At 40.1% G+C, this 20,103-nt stretch overlaps 1 protein-coding gene across 4 annotated transcripts; it reads left to right on the top strand.

Annotated features, from left to right (window-relative positions):
* Positions 1–8,452: 8,452 nt before the first annotated feature.
* On the top strand, positions 8,453–19,041 carry GPR160 (G protein-coupled receptor 160). Of its 4 annotated transcripts, none has more exons than XM_089508867.1 (2): positions 8,453–8,639; positions 17,793–19,041. In XM_089508867.1, exon 2 carries the CDS (start codon positions 17,809–17,811, stop codon positions 18,850–18,852), a length of 1,044 nt encoding a protein of 347 aa, XP_089364993.1. In that variant the 5' UTR covers positions 8,453–8,639; positions 17,793–17,808; the 3' UTR covers positions 18,853–19,041. The 4 variants fall into 4 exon arrangements, with proteins under 4 accessions (XP_089364993.1, XP_089364995.1, XP_089364992.1 ...); XM_089508869.1 differs by lacking the exon at positions 8,453–8,639 and adding an exon at positions 9,335–9,486; XM_089508866.1 differs by lacking the exon at positions 8,453–8,639 and adding an exon at positions 10,304–10,455.
* Positions 19,042–20,103: the final 1,062 nt, after the last annotated feature.

Raw genomic sequence — 20,103 nt, 5'->3', positions numbered from 1 at the left:
TATCCTCTCTCATCCTCTAAAAGCTAAACATACTCATCTCCGTATGCTGTTCCTCATAGGACTTGGTTTATAGGCCTTTAACCTTCTTGGTCCTGTGGACATGTTTCAGCTTGTCAATATCCATCTAACACTGTGGTGCCCAGAACTGGATGCAGTTTTCCAGATAGAGTGGTGCTATCACTTCCTTCAATCTGGGTGCTATATCCTTCTCTAGAGGACACTACGCTGCACTATACTACTGAGCCCACATTTTCTTTGTGCCAGCCTAGAATGAGAAAAACTCAATGTTTTTAGTGCTTCAAGTAATTCATTACCTGCTGATGACAAATAAGAGACATTCAAAACATACAAATGAGTTTAGTAACAGGAAGGCAAAGGCAATGCCCTCCCTCTGAATAAATCTAGCCAAGCAAAGCCCATGACAGGTTTTGCTTTTGAGTCGCTGTAAATCAGAAATTATTGAAGGCACACAAGAGCAACAAGAACAACAAGAGGAAACAAGCAGGGTTCTGCTTAATGTATTCTGAGAGACAGCACACAATATGAATAAGCCTGGATGATCATACATCTAATTTTGAGTAGGAAAATTATGGCGGGTTACAGACCGCCATGAAAGTATGTAGTCAGTCCGTATTAGGGTTAGGAAGGTGCGGTGCTTCCGCACCCCCCTAACCCTAGTACGGACTGAGTCCGTACAAAATGGTGGCACCCCTTCCACATGGGGGCCGCCATGACGACGTCACAACCGCGCCACCTCTATACGGGGTGGCGCAGACGTGACGTTGTCACTCCACGCCAGGGTGCTTAGCGCGCCCTTTGTGCGGAGCAGGAAGGAGCTCCGTTTCGGAGCTCCTTCCTGTTTTGCGTCGCTGGTTTGCGTCGCTGGGCGCAGCCTTCAGACGGCTGCGCCCAGCAATGCAAGGGAGAAAGGGGCCAAGCGGCCCCTTTCTCCTCCTCCCCGCCGCCGCGGGGTCTCCTTGGGGCTTGAAGCCCCAAGGACACCCCTTTCCAGGCTGCAGGGAAGCGACCTTTTGCCGCTTCCCCGCGGCCCGGACATCGGCGGATCGGGGCCTCAGCGGCTGCCGTTCTAGCCGCTAAGGCCCCAATACACCAGGGAAAGGCGCGCCTACAGGCCATCCCAAAGGGGCGGTCTGTAACGCACCATAGTTTCCATTGTAGCTGTCTGCTAAATAGCCTCCTGGTTCATCTAGGCTACTGCTGTCTTCTCTGACTGGCAGCAGCACTCCAAGATACAAGGACAAAGGTAGGTTTTTTGTTCTTGCTGTTGCTGGTGGCGGTGGTGATAGTGAGGAATATGCAGTGTTCCCAACGATGTGTTTAAAGTGATGAGTGTAAGATTTGGAAGACCATTCAGAGGAGAGAAAGATGGATAGAAAGTAGGTGATTTCCTCTTTCTGCTGATATATTCCTGAACGAAACCCAGCCCAGCTGTCCTTTGTGAGGCTACAAATACAAACAACAGAATCATCCTGGATCTCAAAGGAAGTACCTTTTTGTGTTGCTAATGGATTTAGGATGTTATTGTACGTTCTTAACACTAGTTATACAATTACGTTTTATGCTTATGGTGCAGTTTTTACAGTAAATCTACCAAGGATCATCTTTTTGTAATCCTTGTGGTTCAAAGGACAATAATTGGCTCTATCTAAGGATACACAATCTTGTTAAGTAAATTAGGCTAAAAGGTAAGAATTTGCTAAGTACTAAGCATAGCAGGGGGTTGGACTGGATGGCCCTTGATGTCTCTTCCAACTCTATGATTCTATAATTCTATGATTCTAAACTGACAGAGTGGAGCTTTAGGCAACTGTGCCTGAAATCAGAAATACAGGTATTATTTTAAACAATGTATTGACAACTGATCAACAAGACGGCAAACCTAAGCACATTTAGTAGTGAGTATGTCTGCTGGATCTTATTGGAATTTATAGTAATCATGCACAAGCATGGGCTGAAATTATATCTGGGAGTAAGTCCCACTGGACAAGGCAAAACTTCTGTTGACACATTTCATAGGTAGGTTTTGGGTGGTCCCTTGTATTCCATATTTAAAAAGGCAGCAACCTGGGGGAATGGTTTCTTTCCATTTTTCCATGTAGACATCAAAAATGACCTCTTGAATATTAAACCAACATATTACAGTAATTTTCTTCACTTTCTATTTTGGCAGTGACACAAAAATCTGCCTCCTGTTTTAATCTATTTGCTTCCCCCCCCCCCCCCTTTGTCTTTTTGTTCATATGTTGTTTGTAATAACAGGAACAGGCAGTACCATCCCATCTTACCAGAACTACTTAGTAAGTTCTTCACCATAAATCTCAGCATAGCGCGAGTAAACCTTTCAATGAGTTACTTTCTATTCACTAATAGAATTTCTTTTTCATTTCTAACCTTACCTAAATAATGCCAAGGATAGGCAGTATTTATGATAGAACCATGCACTACACAAATGCTTGGACACGTAGCTTCTCTTTTCCCCATCCCTGTTTTCTAATGCAATGATCTTGTAGTTAATGCAATCTTCTAACAGAATAAATAACCATGTTAATTTTCTTTACCTGCACAATCCCAGTTCTGGCTGTTGTAACAGAATTCCATTCCTCGTTACATATTTTTCTAGACCATTTAATTTTAACTCTTTTGAAGCTGTTGGCTGATCTTTTATAATGTTTCAGAAACCAGAAGAAGAGAAAAGAAGCCTAGTTATAAGGAAAATGAGAGAGAGGTGTGGGCGAATTAAAAGAGGATCTGAATGTCAGGTATAATTTGAGCTGGTTTTAGTGCCAAACCCTGTTTTGAATATAGGGTTTAGGCACTGAGTACATAAGGCAGAAAAAACAACCATGCCTATGAGTACACTTAAAGTTTCTTTAGCAGCAATTAACTCTGTGTTCCCACACAACTAAGATTACACTGTGTAGGGTTTACAAAAGACTGACTTTCTGCACATGATAAGTAAAGGTTATAAAAAAAGTGAAGAACAATTAACCCTCTAGATGATTTTGACTATAATTCATGCAATCATTTACCAATGGCCATGTCTAGTAGAAGTAATGACGGCTGCAGGCAAAAACATCTGGAACACCCAAAATTCACCCCACTGGATTAGGATGCTGGACTAAAATGGCAAAAAAACAAGATAGAGCTACCTCTCAGACACGTAACATGGGTTACTCCCTGTTTTATAATCCAGTCTACTTTGGTTTGCTATCCTCGGTTGCTTAGAGAAAGGACTGAATATATAAATAACAACTAAATATGAGAAGATCTGTGTACTTACAGGTGTTAGGTGTCATAGTGGGCAGGTGTAAGATCAGGACAAAGAAGCACCTGTGGTACAGATAAACTGATGTTTAGACTGTGCTTTAATGTAAATCCAGCATTTATTTATTGTATTCAGTAGCCTACACTGTCAGTCATGATAGGCCTCAAGATCACATAAAAACATAAAGACTAAAGCAAAGCAGTACACAAAACAGCAATTAAAATTAGATAAAATGCCTAAGAGTGACAGAAAAAAAGTAGGTATAATTATGATAAATGCTTGACATGTGCAAGCACAGTAAGTGGCAAGTTCTGAAAACTTTCCTCAAAAGTCAGATTTTAACTGTCTGTCAGATGTTAGGTTCCTGTGGTCCTTAATCAGAAGGAAATTGTATGTCAACATTTTGGCATCCAAAGAAATCCCATAAGTGTCTCTTTCCCCTGCTAAATAATAATAATAATAATAATAATAATAATAATAATAATAATTTCAATATATAGACAGCTTATTGGTCCAGCATGTTACCTAGAATTAGATGTATGAAGTGGTTGCACAATTCTGCCTAATGGTAGTTCTGGCTGTACATCTTATGCCCATCAACTCTACACTTTTACTATTTCCTATATAAAATGGTGGGTTTGCCTCTGATGGGACTTGTTAGCCCACAAGTTATATATTTTTATTCCATCAGTTAAAAACAAATAGTGTCTTTGCTTAAATATCTGAATTGGCCCTGAGACACTAGAGGACTGAGATGTTGGGTCTGAAGCTGAATCTGCACTGCAGAAATAATGCAGTTTGACCCTGGTTTAACTGCCAGGGCTCCATGCTTTGGAGTTTGTGAGAACAAACTACAAATCCCAGGATCACATAGCATGAACAAACTACAAATCCCATATAGCCATGGAGCCATGGCAGTTAAAACAGTGTCAAACTGCATTATTTCTGCAGTGCAGATTTGGTGTGCAGTACCGATTCAGCCTGAAACAGTAAATCAGAGCTGTCAAAATGTGTCAGCTTTTAATACATCATTTCACATGTGTGAGATGATGATGATAATGCTGGAGTCATAGAGGATTTGCTGAAAACTTAGCAAATTTAAGGCACAGGTGAGCTTTAAATACAGGGTTTCTCTTCCTGAGGAGCTCTGTGAAGTGATGCCTGAGGAGAGGTGGCCCAAAAAAGGGGAATTGCTCCATATAGGTTTGGTTTCAAGCGAAGCAAATGGCTGGCATTGTTGTTGGGTTTTTTTAAAGCTTTATTTCAGATATTTCTGCCCCACTTTTCCACAGGGTCAGGAAAGGCTCTCCAAGACCCCACCAACTATGAAGTACAAATAATGAAAAGAAAAGAAAAAAGGAGTGGTACTTAACAATTCTCTCTCCTTCCTTTCATTACTGATTGAGAGAGACAGCATGGTGTAGTCATTTGAAAATTGGACTAGGATTCTGGAGATCAGAGTTCAAATCTCCGCTGAAGCATAAAAACCTTGACCTTGGCCAAGTCACACTCTCTCAGCCTCAAAGTAAGGCAAGGGCAAACCAGCTCAGAACAAACTTGCCAAGAAAACCCTCTGCTAGGGTCACCTCAGAGTCCAAAATGACTTGGGGACACACAACAGCGAGGAACTTGTGATAGAGCTGAAATGACCCTTCCATGGGAAGCTAGGATGGCCCTCTCGCTGCTCGCCTTCCGCTTTACGGTTTTACTTTTCATTTATTTATTTATTTTAAAGATTTTATATCCCGCCTTTCAATGGGATTCAAGGTGGGTTACATTAACTCAAGCATCCATATATATATATATATATATATATATAACAATGGGATGGCTTTTACATGGGGCTTTTGTTATTTGGGGTGGGTGCTGTAGTGTTTAAAGTGTGTACAGTTCGCCCTGCACATCTGCGGCTTTGACTTTTGTGGATTTGATTATCTGCGGTTTTGATTAATATGTTCTCTCCAGGAATTTCTAGGTCCTCCAGCGCAACTCTGCCAGAAGTTGACCATAGAGTTGTGCTGGGGAAGCTAGAAGTTCCTAGAGAAAACACTTCTCTAGGCATTTGTAGGTCCTCCAGCATGATTCTATGGTCAGCTTCTGGCAGATGTTGACCACAGAGTTGCACTGGAGGACCTAGAAGTTCCTAGAGAGGTGTTCTCTAAGCTAAAAACAACAGTATTTTGTTATTTCCGGGTTTTCTACATTCACGAGGGCCCTTCATCCCTAACCCCACTGCAGTTCTATATTGTTTTTATTTAATGTTTCAATTTATTTTTATTGTAACGTGTTTTTAAAGTGTTTTTATTTGTGAGCCTCCTTTCTGGGAAAGGCGACATAAAAATTAGATAAATAAATACAAATAAATAGAGAGGGTGTGTGCATTAAAATAGTTGTCTAGCCCTGAGAGTCAATAGAGGCCAGGGTGACCGCCTTTTCCAGGATATGCCCTCCGTCTCAGCCTTCTGTCTGGAGGAATTCCAAAAAGGTCCTCCATTTTGAGCAGGACAAAGAAGCATGACTTTATGCGAGTGTTTTTATCTTTTACTCGGTCATGTCCTCCATTTATCTTGAACACCAAACATTTTGTGGTGCCTTTCCTCTTTCAGTCAAAGAGAGGCTTTCCTCCAAAGTTTCCAACACTTTCTCTTCCCCTTTTCCTTGTTACAAAATAAACAAATGGCCTGCGGTCAAGGAATGACAACTGCTGCCCAGGATTTCCAAAGAGGGACTAGATTTCATGACTTCTGTATGTGTTTTATCCTTTTTGTACGCTTTTAACTGGCTGGCCTTGGGCAAGAGCCACGCTCTCTCAGCCTCAGAGGGTGGCAATGGCAAAGCGCCTCTGAAGCACTTGCCAAGAAAACCCTACAATAGGTCGCCGTAAGTCAGAAAAGACTTGAAGGAATACAACAACAAAATGTTTTTAACTGTACTGTGTTTTTTAAATTATCATAAGCCACATTGAGTCCTAGTTTTGAGAAAAGAGTGGGATACAAATAATAATAATAATAATAATAATAATGGTGATGTGGCTTTTTAATATTGTAAAGCCGTGCTGAGTCCGTTTTAGAAAACGGGTGGGATACAAATACTACTACTACTAATAATAATAATAATAGGTGGGTCTTACCACACTTAAACCACTGTCATCATCTTTATGGTTGCTGTTATTCAATTATTATTTTTGTTTTTCTTGTTAATTAATAATAATTATTAATATATAGATATAGATATAGATATAGATATATAATTGTTTAAATAATTAAATCTATTACTATTATGAAATTATTATTCTTTTTGTTTATTATTAATAATTAATTAATAATTATATATTTAATATATGTAATCTATACGCACATATATATTATATATTATAGATATAATATATAATATATAATATATTAACAATTAGTAATAATAATAATTATAATAATGTTATTCTTAATTAATAATTAATTCCTAAGATATAATATATGTAATGTATACTATATATTATAAACAATGATAACAATAACAATAACAATGTTGTTGTTAATTAATAATTAATAATAATAATAATTTATTTATATTTCCTGCCTCTCCCTACAGATCAAGGTGGGATTACAACAAAATAGAAATTACAGTGAAGCAATAAAAGTATTATATCAACCCCAGTCGCTCCCACCTTAAAACAGTAAAAATACACATTAAAATTGCAACAAGAGACATTTTAAAACCCAAATGGAGAGGGCCATTAAAGAGGATGTGGGTATCCTTCATAAGGTCATGTTGGGAAGGCCTGCCGGAAGAGATCCGTCTTGACAGCTTTTTAAAAGGCGTCTAAGGGGGGTGATAAGATGGATCTCTTCGGCAGATCATTCCACAATTCTGGAGCAACCAAGGAAAAGGTCCTCTGGGAAGTTGTCACGAATCTGGTTTTATGTGACTGTAATAAATCCTTCCCAGAGGAGCAGAGAGTGCGAGGCGGATGATGAAGGGAGAGGTGTTCCTGTGAGTAATCTGGACCCAAGCCATGTAAGCAGTGCTTTAAATGCCCAGGTAATTAATATATATATATATATATATATATATGTATATAATAAATAGTAACAGCAGCAACAACAATAATAATGGTGTTGTTAATTAATAATTAATTAATCCCCAGATATTTTTATATATAATATACTATGATGAATATATATGTGTGTGTGTGTGTGTATATATATATATATATATATGAATTAATTATATTTAATCCTGTTTTAAAAAGGGGGGGGGGATCAATTTATTTATTGAGGGTATGTATTATTCCAAAATATTCTAGTCATGTAAGCTGCCTTGATTGCTGCAGCAGAAAGAATAAAGTTTATTTATTATTTATATATAAATAATTATAAATATTATAAATAAAGATTGTAAATAATAACAATGTTATTGTTGTTAATAGTTAATTAATGCTTATATATATATATATATAATATCCTGGGAATTATTTAATTATTAATAAACAACAATTAACAATAATATGATTATATATATATATATATTAATATATATATATATAATATTTGAGCATTAATTAATTGTTAATAAACAATAATTAACAATATGATTATATATATATATATATGTCTGTGTAATATTGTACTATATATATATCTATATATAATATCTGGGCATTAATTATTAATAAACAATAATTAACAGTAATATGATTTTATATATATCTATCTATCTATATATATATATATATATAATATCTGGGCGTTAGTTAATTATTAATAAACATTAATTAACAATATGATTTTATATATATATATATATATATATATATATGTAATATTATACTCTCTCTATATATATAAAATATCTGGGCATTAATTATTAATAAACAATAATTAACAGTAATATGATTATTATAATATATATATAATATCTGGGCGTTAGTTAATTATTAATAAACATTAATTAAAGATATGTATATAGTAAGACTAGTCATGTTCCCCCTTTCCTTCTCCTCGCACCGGTTTCTATATTAATTGTCGTCGTTGTTGTCGTTGTTAATACTAATAACAATAGCAATAAGGGCCCCTCCCCGGCTGCTCCTCCGAGGGAGATCCCTGTCTCCCAGCCCCACCCGAGGCCTCTTCTGGGAGTGGCAGGCAGCCCTTGTGTGTGTCTGTGTGTGTCTGTGTCTGTGTGTGTGGTGTTTTGTGTAGCGCCCAGTTCTGAGGCGGTGGCGCTGGAAGCGGAGGCCCTGCTGCTGCTGAGGCTGAGGCTGAGGCTGCCTGAGGGAGGGAAGAGGGAAGCCTTTGCGCGCCTTCCTCTGGAGGAGAGCCCAGCAGGAGAGGGACTCAGCCCCGGAGGAGGAGAGGTGGGTTGGCGCCCTTGTCAGAGAGAGAGAGACTCACCGCAGGAGCCCCAGTGGATGATGGGGGTTGGAGTTCATTGGGGCAGAAGAAAGAGAAGGCGCAGTGCCTCACGAAACTACAGTTCCCAGCATCCCCTAGCACTGAGCCAGGGCTGCAGTTATTTCTGCAGTGTGGTCTGGCTGGGACCTGCCGCCTGGGAAGAGTGCGTTTGTGTCTGTCTCCAAGGCTTTGGCACCACTTTAACTGCCATGGCTCCATCCTGTGGGATCCTGGGATTTGTAGTTCTGTTGCGGCACCTGAGCCCTCTCTGACACACTGCAGAAATAACACAGTTTGACACCGCTTTATAACTGGGATTTGTAGTTTTATCCTGGCACCAGAGCTCTCTCTCTCTCTCTCTCTCTCTCTGACGGAGAAGGATCAGTGTTTCACAAAACTACAGCTCCCAGAATCCCCCCCCCCCACTCTGTAGCATTGAACCAGGGGCAGATAAAGTGGTCTCAAACTGGATTATTTCTGCAGTGTGGATGCAGTCTTTCAAAAACTGAAAGCACTCTTATTACAAAGGTCAATTCATGCCTAATCTGGTTTCGACACCACTTTTAACTGCTGAGTGCTGTGGGATCCTGAGAATCATAGGCCGCATCTACACTGGAGAAATAACCCGGTTTGGTACCACTTTGACTTGTTGTCTGGCTCAAGGCTATGGAATTCTGGGAGTTGGAGTATGTTGTGGGGTCCAGAGCGGAGCAGTAGGTTAACAGGGTTTTAAGTGAAATGCATCTGAAGGAGTAGACTTGCGTCTATGAAAGCTCAAGCACCAACTCCTTTCTTTAGTTAGTCTCAAAGGTTAGTCTACAAGATCTCTCTACAGAGCTTTAAATTTTATACAGGTTTAATTGGCTAGACCTCTGTTGGCAGCGGTTAAAATGCATCTCTTTGCACCTGTAACGATAATGACGAAGGCGACGAAAAGTAATTATTAGGATGAATTCGTGAGTCAAAGTGCGATCTCAGTGTAATGCACAGTTGTGAAGTCGAAGGCTTTTGTGGCTGGCATCCATAGTTTTTTGTGGGCTTTTCAAGCTACGTGGCCTTATTCTAGAAGAGTTTGTTTCTGAGGTTTTGCCAGCATCTTCCTCTCTGAAGGCGCCAGCCACAGATGCTGGTGGAACATGAGAAACAAACTCTTCTAGGACATGGCCACATAGCCTGAAAAAAACACCAAAAGCCATGGGCAGTTGTGTGTAGCTGTGCCAGGTGTGTTTTTTAAAAATGAAACCAGCTGAGAGACACTGCACCTTTCAACAGGAGGTTGGTTGCTACTCTAACCTTTTCCTTCTAGCCATTTCCAGCTAAAAATCACACATATACCCCATGCTTTTCTCCAAGTGGGAGAAGTTTTGGCTCTGTAGAAAGGAAGGCACATAGCCCTGCGATTTGGAGAACTACTTGGTGCTCTTGCATCAGTCCTTTTCACAAGCCTGCTGTTCCTTCTGGAGTAAATGTACATGGCTTGCCTGCTCTGTGGCGTAGTGGTTTGAGCATTGGAGTAGGACTCTGGAGAGCACGGTTTGAATCCATCTTGTCCATGCAAACCAACTAGGTGACCTTGGGCAAGTCACAGTCTCTCAGCTGCAGAGGAGGGCAATGGCAAACCCTTCTCTGTAGAAACTTGCCAAGAAAACCCTGGGATAGCTTCGTCTTAAGGTCGCCATAAATGGGAAATGATAACAACAACAACACTGCTATCTGCTCTGCACAGTTGTGCAAACTGAAGGGGCAAGCATCTGGATTACCACAGTTCACACTGAAGAGGTAATAGAGTTTATAGGGCTGGAAAAAACATACTCTGCTTAGCAAACTAGAGATAATTGAGCAACTAAAGCTGAACAAGAACTTCTGGAATAGGCTTCTTTTGTTGTTGCTGTGTGCCTTCAAGTCGTTTCTGACTTATGGCAACCCTAAGGAAAACCTATCATGAGATTTTCTAGGCATGATTTATTCAGAGGCTTTGCCATTGCCTTCCCCTGAGGCTGAGAGTGTGTGGCCAAGGCCACCCAGCAGGTTACTGGCCAAGATGGGAATTGAACTCTGGTCTCCGGAGTCATAGTCCAACACTCAACCACTGTTGAGCAACAGTGGATATTTTGTCATTGATAAACAACAATTCTTAATTCTGGTTCCTATCATTTTGAGTGATTTGGTTCTTGAGGCCAGCCCTCTCAGTTCATAGGGAGCAGCAGGGACATCATAATGGCCAGGAACAGCTTAGGCCTTTTCCATAGCCAGGATCAGCATGGCCATTATGGCCAAATTCACTCTCCACCACCCCTTCATGAGGGACAACTGAAGTCGGTTAGATCGGCATCTCCTCCCTCCTGCCCGCTCTGCCTCACCAGACAAAAGGCTCATGAGGCAGCTGGGTCAGGGGATGATGATATGCAAGCCTGAATGCTGCAGTTAAGAAACTTTTGGAACCCCAGGCTGCCTCTCAGTCTGGCCTCAAGGAAACTTCAGAAGCCTCTGCTAAGGAACTCTTAGCAAGCTTATCATGCAATCAGTGTGTTGCTTAAGAAGTAGAGTTTCAGCATATGGCTTCCCAAGGGCCTTCAGTTAAGTGTGTCTTTGCTCAAAGCCTGTCTATTTAAAGAAAGACTGTATCTTTTGCTATTCCTCTGAGGACTCGGAATATGATTCCAATGTGAAGTGTCCACTCCTAGGGGCAGGCGTTCAGGAACCTGCTGGATCTGAAAAGGAGGAAGGAGAATGCTCTAATTCTAGTTCATACTAGGATGAACCCTCTTACCACTTGTTTCATTCTGAAGATTTTGTTCCCTTGTTATCCAAGGTCTCTGCAGTGCTGGGGCTTGCTTCACCCAGGCCACACTTGAGCACCCAATGTGTGGGGACTTTCTCTGAGTTTAGTGAAAGGGGTTCTTCCTCAAGGATGTTGGGGAAGGAGATGCCCTTTTCCTCAGTCTTCCTCCAACTGGTAAAATCAGAATGGGCACTACCATTACAGAGTAAAAAAGGAACCATGATTGCACAGATGTTTTATGCCTCACGTAAACAGGGGCTTGAGGACCTCAGGGTTCCCACAGTGGACCGCCTTGTGACCTCTTTGGTTTCAGTCTCCCTTGCCTCAAGGGAGGGTGAGGGCTTCCTCAAAGGTCTCGAGGAGAAGTGAACCACTAACTCCCTGAACAAAGCCCACAAGGCAGCAGCCTTGGCAATCAGGGCTTCAGCTGCCGGTTTGCTATTTGCCAATGCCTGCTTGTTATGAATGGAGGATATTCTGCAGGGTGAGGGATTGGACTACAAGTCCTTGAATAGATGCCTTTTGAAGATTTACAGATGACTTTAAGAGATTAGAAAGCTGGACCAAAACTAACAAAATTAATTTCAACAGGGAGAAATGTAAGGTACTACAGTACATTTAGGGCAAAAATAAAATTAAAAAAAAATGAAATGCACAGATATAGGATGGGGGACACCTGGCTTAACAAGACTATATGTGAAAGGGATCTAGCAGTCCTAGTAGACCATGAGTTGAACATGAATCAACAGTGTGATGCACCAGCTGAAAAAGCCAATGTAATACTAGGCTGCATCAATAAAAGTACAGCACGCCCCCGCCATATGCGGATTGCAGCTTATGCCAAAGCCATATGATGGAAGCAGCAATGGCATGTGCATCTGTGGCGCACATGCCTCACTCTGTGCATGAGCCCCATTGTTTTCAATGGGACTCAAGCATACTGTACATGGTATTTCTCTTACACCGGGGAGGGAGGGATCCAAAACGCCTAGTAAGCCATCAGTTTCCCAACAGTATTATGTAGAATTCACATTTTCTTATATCAAGCATGTGATTTCTTATGCCACTTACCCACAAAACATAGTGTAAATCACTATATTTTTACTACTTCCCATCTTGATTTTTAACTCTTAAGTATATTTGGGATCACAATCATTTAGGTAAATATTCTGCTAAAAACTTTTAACTCCTCTGTAACAAGAAAAACTCCTCTTCATAATAAAGTTTTTGCTTGTGAGTTAAAATTAATGCCACTTCCTGTGCCACTCTATCAAGAAGTCTTCTGGCCATGTATATATAACAAAAGTCTTCCAAAAACTATGAATCCACACAGAGAAATATACTTCATACAGTTGTGAATACTTCATCTAGTTTTGAAAAAAGTCATCCTGTTTCACACAAATCAATGTAGTTATTAACATCAGAAGCCAGAAGAGGAAACTTTTCTAAGAAATTATATTTGACACACTCTTTTAGCTTATCACTTTGTGGAATTTCTTTTCTTGTAATTTAAACCCTTTGGTTTGTGCTCTACCAGCATTATCAAAGCTTCTTCAGTTGTGAATTAGTAATAATGTCACAGAGGTGCAAGTGTTGAGAATCTCACATATGGAAACAACCTCCACAGTTTGTAAGGTTCTGCCTGACTGAAAAGCAACCACTATGGTCTGTCTAGCCCAGTATAGTTGGCTTAAAAGTGGCTCTCCAGGCTATCATGCTACATGATATACTTAGCTGAAGCTGCTAAGGAGTCTTCCTAGAAACATGTATATGCAAATCATGTGTATTACCCCAAACAATGCCCACCCCTACCCCCGTATTCTTCATACTGGTTCTCAAAAATGTGATATGCAAATGCCTACAGTTGTTAAAAGATTTGTGTAATCCTGACTGCACAAATGAAGTCTCTCTGTTCTATGTTACCAGATAGTTCTAGCACAGTCTAGTCGACATATAATGTTCCCTCTGTCATTGTGTGATGCTGTTCTGGTATGACTTACTCTGCACAATGTTGGAAATGTGTTTTGACAAATATTAGAACATTTGGGGGAAATGCCTGAAACCATTTCAAGCCATTGCAGTAGAAATTACTGTGGCATGGAACACACGGGCCAAAAGAAGTGGCTTTCTGCCACTTTGGAAGCATGGCATTTAGATGACACATGCCCCCAAAGTGGCTGGAAGCTGTGCCAAGGCCATGCTCCAGTCCAAAGGACTGAATCGAAAAGAAGTCGGTTTAAACCAACTCCTGGTGGTGTGAGCTTGGGACCTGAGATGGCAGTGGAGTGTGGTCCCATCCTGATTGTTGCCAGAGGCCGCTTCTTCTCGGTCTTCTGCTTCTGTATGCTCCATTCCCTTTGTGAAAGTTGCTGGAGACCAACGAGACACTGACTTCTTGGGATTCATATTAGAAGAACTGCATAAAAATTGTACTGCAAATTTTTTTAGTTAGTCTGCATTTTCTGGGGAGAGTGAATACTAAAAGAGATTTATTCATTCTGATTGGGCTGACAGAAGTGGACCTTCCTGTCTCCTTTCCCCATAGTAGTTTCTGCAGCAGTCTCCTGGAAATGCTACCCAGAGGGCAGGAAGAGCTCTTCTGTCCAGGGAAAGCAGATTCTATATCCATTGCAAAGACTGCTGTGCCCATGTGTAAGAGACACTGTACAACTGGAGTGCTGTTCAGTTGTTTTACAGCAGCAGTTTCCACTGCCCTTACCTTGCCACTATGAAAATGGAATTGCGGCTTCTCCCTTCTTTGGTAATATGAACATCTGTTTCAAAAATAACAAAAGCTCTGGTTTTGCATTCTCTTGTCTCCCATGCATGTACATATAATTTTTCTAGCTCCTGACTAGATTTTCCTGTGTTTTGTGTGTGGTGGTTGTAGTGGGAAAGTAGAAGAGCTAGAGCACTTCAAGTTGTCATTCTCTTGGCTTCAGAAGACTTGGCCTTTTTCAGCTTTTCTCCTGTTTACTTTAACTTATGATTCATTCCTTGTATGTCTAAACAAACAAATCAGAGGTTGAGCTGAGTTCAGAAATTATTATTGCATTATTATATTAACAGACATGAAATATTCTCATAAGCACATAAAGGAAAAACAGTGTATGCCACTTCCTTTTTAAACGAAACAAATATCTAGAATATAGCATCATAGAGCTGGAAGAGGGTGCAAAGGCCATCTAATCTAACCATCTGCCATGTAGGAATACACAACTAAAGCACTCCTGAGAGATGGCAAATAGCCTGAGTTTAAATACCTCCATAGAAGGACCCCCAAAGGAGACTCCACTACCATACAAGGTAGTCTATTTCACTCTTACTGTCAAGAGGTTTCTCCTTTGTGTTTATTGTCTGCAGTGCAAATGAACAATTTTTGGTCCTTACATTCTTGGCAGAATTAGTCACCTAACAAGTATCAGGGTGGTGGAAGTTTCCCATTATTACTATAGCTATCCTTTTTGAATATTTAGTCATTTCATCTAGGAAAACATTTAGAAAGATTTTATATGCCGAATTGTGACTAGGAGACACAATAGAAGCTTCGGGATGCCCACCTGGGAGTGTTCATGTTACTGCTTATGCATGCTGTGTAGATTTGGAGAATCCACAACTTAAAAATGAAGAGATTCGAGTGGCTACAGAACCACTGAGCACAGACTGGTGTACCTTCAGCATGAATAGACATCAGGAAATTCAACATCTGTGGCAGAGATGATGGCATCAAAGCTTGCTTGTTTGCCTCTCGGATAGTGACAAAAAGTTAAGAGCTGGGACCCAGGACATCCAGAACTGAAACATCACCTCAGCAACAACCTTATCAGGGAATATTTGGCAAGCCAGAATTCCCTTCTTAGTGGCCTTTTAAGTATTACTGTGATATCAAAATGCTATGAACAGTAAAAATGCTATTGTAAGTTACCTGAAAGTATAGCGGAACAGGATGTGAATATTTTCCATTACTGAAGTTGTGGGTCTGGTGTTGAAAGTGTGGACCCTATCACATGGAGTTAAAAGAGCAGCTTACCTTTCTTGAATTCAGTGCTAATTCGGGAGGCAGCCAGTTCCTATCACACAGAAATCGCCACCAGGGGCATCTAAGCCACTTCTGTGGCCATTTTTAGAAGTTGGAAGCTTCTGACTTCTAAAATTGGCCACGGAAACAGCCTAGACGACCCTGGCTGCATACAAGACTGACCAGGGGGGTGGTTTGATGACAGTTTCTGTGTGATAGGAACCAGCTGCCTCCTGAATTAGCACTGAATTCAGGAAAGGCAAGCCACTCTTTTAACCCCCTGTGACAGGGTCCTCTGTCATGGTTATTTGACTGATCACCTGAGGCTTGGAATGAACCCATTTGCAGCTGATAGACCAAGGCTTATGTGCTACTTCTATTCTAAAAACAATCATCCATATTTATATTCTTGAAGGGTAGGTCTATCAGTGGCTATTAGCTACAATGGCCAGATAGCATCTCTGTGTCTGGAGCAATTGCGTGTGCGTATGCATATTCATATTCACATAATCAAACATAGGTCAATCATCACAGTAATCACAATCAATGTCAAATTGGGGGGGGGGGGAACATTTCTCTAATTACTAAAAACATCTATACTGTGTTCCTCTCCTAACACATGAATTATACCAGGTCCTAAACACTTCATATCTTTCTCTCTCTTATGCTCTCCTTACATACCCTTTTCCCCATCTCTCCTCCTATACCTCTACCTTCTTTCATTCTTCTTCTCTCCTATATCACTTTCTCTCACCTTACTTTCTGGAGCAAGTATCCTTCTGAATACACAGAGCTTGAAAAAGTTACTTTTTGGATTAGAAATCCAGAATTCCCAGAAAGCATAGTCTGAGATTGGGGGGGGGGGGGGGGACTTTGCCAAGCTCTGGCCCAGATGTAAGAGACCTGTGTCAGAGGAGCACTGTTTCTTTTATGTCCTGAATGTACATTTCCTTATGAGGTACATAGCTGACTGCTGCTGGAAATGGGACAATAGATGGTAGCTTGAGATACAATGCCAAGGGAAATTATTATATCCTCAAACCAAGTGCTTAATTCAGGAATCACAACCACATCAGTGATTATATTGATCTGCCATCATTCTCAGTCTATCAGATATGTTGTGCTTTATTGTGCAACTGCTGCTTAACCAAAATTCATGTCCAGCAGAACATCATGAGGGAGCCAGTGCTCAACCAAGTCATGGATTTGGGTGAGTGCAACCTTGCTTATTAAACCAGTCAGACTCTGCAGTCAGCATCAAAGCAGACAATGGCATTAATGCTTGAATAATGCCACTTTTATTCTGCAAAAGACCTAGTCCCAGTTATCTCTGCTTCAAACAGTACTTTTCAACTAACTTTGTGTCAGCATTTTTATTTTTCTATTGTGATCCTCATTCTCTGTTCTTTAAAACGTTATCACTAAGCCTAAAAGACCTGGATTGCAGTGAAACTCCATTCATAAGCTCAAAGCATGAGAGCCATTTTGTATATGTTGATTGTTGCCATTAGAGTAATGGATTTAAAATGGAAACATCAGATGTCTATAGTCTTGAAGGCAGGGCTGAGCTACCATATAGTTCCCTGTTGAGATGCAAATAGACTTTAAATTTCCTGGACTTCCAAAATGTCCTTATTGCTGCATGGCCAGAAGAAGGAGGAACCTGCCTGCAAAAGATATCCTCCCCATCATAGCATCTTTACTAAAACAACATGCAGTCATCTGACTAACATCTCCAATTGTTTTTTTTTTTCTCTCTCTCTTCTTCTCCTGTTTGGTTTGTAACATCTTGCCTGATGAAGAAGCCCATGAAACTTCAAAAGCTTGCAGCAAGTATATTGTACATTTCGGTTGGCCAATAAAGGTATCACTGATTGGTTTTTGTTTGTATCTTTTTGGTGTTAACACCATAATTGAGGAATTTCCCCCCTGGAAAGAAAATCAGGTTATCTCTTGTCTGTTCTTAGCTCTGTGAAAACATCTCTGTTCCAATAGCCTTTCAATGAGTATTTATTGCTGCATTTATTGTATATATTGCTGTTGTAATGCATGTCTATTTCTGTAACTTTATGGATTGCTTGATTGGTGGCTGTAGTTAAAAATGGGATAAAACAAAGTTCAGTTAAATCACAATTCAGATAGATCACAAACATTTAAATCACAAGAATAAAAATGAAACAGCTAAACCTGTCTCCAGAAAAGTAGTCTCTCAAGAATATTGGCCTAAGATAGTGGAATTAGCCTGTGCTGCTTTAGGAAATTGCTTGAAATACAAGAATTCCTGTATAATTAACAATGTCTTATATTCTGTTTTAGGCATGAACTGGAAATAATGTCCACTGCCTCTGAAAAAATGGCTGCCATCTTCTGTGAGAATTGTTCCTTTCTCCATCTTCAACATGGACGCATCTTCTTTGTCTCTGAAGCTAATGGAGCTCTTGTGCTTATCATGCTGGGAAAAGTTTTACTCAATCTGTATGTTTTGCGAGTCAGAAAACAGACTCTCCGTGAGAGTTTTATGAGCTGCTTTTGCATTTCACTAGCATTCTTTGACTTGGTGCTTCTGGTGACCATGGCTTTCATCTCTTATTTTCAGAACTTCATGCTTTTGGGTATTCACGTTACAGAGTATCATATCTGCCTTTTGGCTCAGATCACAGCCTTAACCTATGGGATCTTACATTACCCAGTTTGTTTCCTTGCTGGCTTGGATTATTACATTACAATAACCCAAACATCGGAGTATCCTAATAGGTGTTGGAGATTGTTATATGCCATCGTTCTTCTCTTCATATGGATTTTGGCTCTCTGTTATGTTCTGAATTTTCCAGGCAGCTTCGTAGGGCTTGATGCAAACAATTACATTTCTGTGTATCAGTGCCCTTTCTACATCAGCAGCCAGAGTTACTGGCTCTCACTAGGAATGCTGTTCATCATCTGTCTGGTTCTTGTACTCCGTTGGTCAGACATTGTGGATATGGTACAATCAATTAAGTTAACTTCTTTTGAGAGAGAGACTGTTTTGTTCTTCCCTTATGTGCTTGAGTGTAGCCCTAAAGACCATGCAAAGCATCTTTTGACAAGACTTCTAATCTGTTTTATGGGCACTTGGGCACCATTTGTTTTCCTTCAAACCCTGGTTGTGTTACTTGGTGCTCAGATTCCTGCATATATAGAAATGAATGTTCCCTGGCTTTATTTTGTCAATAGTTTTCTTATTGCAATCACATGTTGGGTAAGGCGACAGCACATTGAGCTGAAAGAGGAGCCATGGGATGTGGACCCATTTGTAAGTTGGAAATTCTGTTTTGTTCCTTTCAGCTGCCAAGATGTAAATGAAGCTCAAAAGCCGGTTACTGAAATTGTAGTCTATTAGCAAGCTGTTGTGATTAACTGTCACAATATTTTGGGTAGTTTATGTTGTTTTGTTTTGTTTGTGGATATACATGAGGGAAATAACACATTAATATAGCTTGATGGGAAAAATGTTTCACCAGTGTGTAATTTAGGTACATTTCGGGCAATATAATTGAATACTATGCTATTTTCCAAGTTGTATTTCCAGTACGGGTACTTATTTCAAAATAAAGTAATGAAGTATTACTTAGGTATTAGTAATAACTGATTTTCCTGACCGACAACTAAGAGTTATTCCAACAAGGATTGGTCAAGCATACCACAGTCTATGAACGCTGTTAGAATGAAAGGGAAAAATAACCAAATGTATGTATATTAGTTCCCAGCTGACTATGCTACAGATAAATAACAGAAACAGTTCTCCCAGAAGGCTGAAACAAACTAAGGGGGAAGGTAAGAAATGAAATTAGAAAAAAATATGACCATGAACTACAACAACAGCAGCCTGCATTTTAGAAGATCAATAGCTGCAATGAAAGTCAGCATGGTGTAGTAGATTGGGTGCTGGGCTGTGACTCTGGAGACCAGGCTTTGAATCCCACTGGGCCATGGAAATCCACTTGGTGACCTTGGGCAATTCATACTCTCTCAGCCTCAGTGGAAAGCAAAGGGAACCCCTCTCTGAATAAATTTTGCTAAGAAAAACACATAATAGATCCGCCTTAGGGGTGTCCATGTTAGAAACTTGAAGGCATACAACAACAAAACTGCAATATTTAAAACAAGTTTTAAACCTGCAAAATTAAATCTAAATGAGGCTAAATAAGTACTACAGCAAACTGAGGGTTAAGCTTAAGAATACAGGAAGAAATAAAGGCACACGTTTTCCAAAGGCATTCTTAGCTTTAAATCTGTGTCTGGAAAGAAAAACTAGAAAAATCCACCAGGGCAACTTGAAGATAAGGAAAGTTCCTAGAGAACACTTTCTGTGCAAATATTGCACTCTCATGTCTTCAGGTGTTCCTATGAGATTGTAGGTCTGTCCCAGACATGTGGGCTAAAAATGTAAGAGCCATGCTGGATTAGATCAAATACTTATTTAGTCCAGTAAAATTCCATGACCATTTAGACAATATGAAAAGTCCATAACGAGGACATGAACACAACAGGACTGTCCTAAGGGATATAGCCCCTGGCACTGGAGGTAAAATATGACAATCATTGCTGGAGATAATAGCCTTATCCTCCACAAAGGGGTGTTTTTATCATC

The sequence above is a fragment of the Sceloporus occidentalis genome, unplaced genomic scaffold, assembly GCF_023333645.1.
Source record: "Sceloporus occidentalis isolate IW3139 unplaced genomic scaffold, rSceOcc1.0.p SCAF_2, whole genome shotgun sequence".
In the NCBI taxonomy this organism is placed as follows: Eukaryota; Metazoa; Chordata; class Lepidosauria; order Squamata; family Phrynosomatidae; genus Sceloporus; species Sceloporus occidentalis.
The sequence above is the reverse complement of the archived record's forward strand: the minus strand, read 5'-3'. Positions and strand labels throughout refer to the sequence as shown.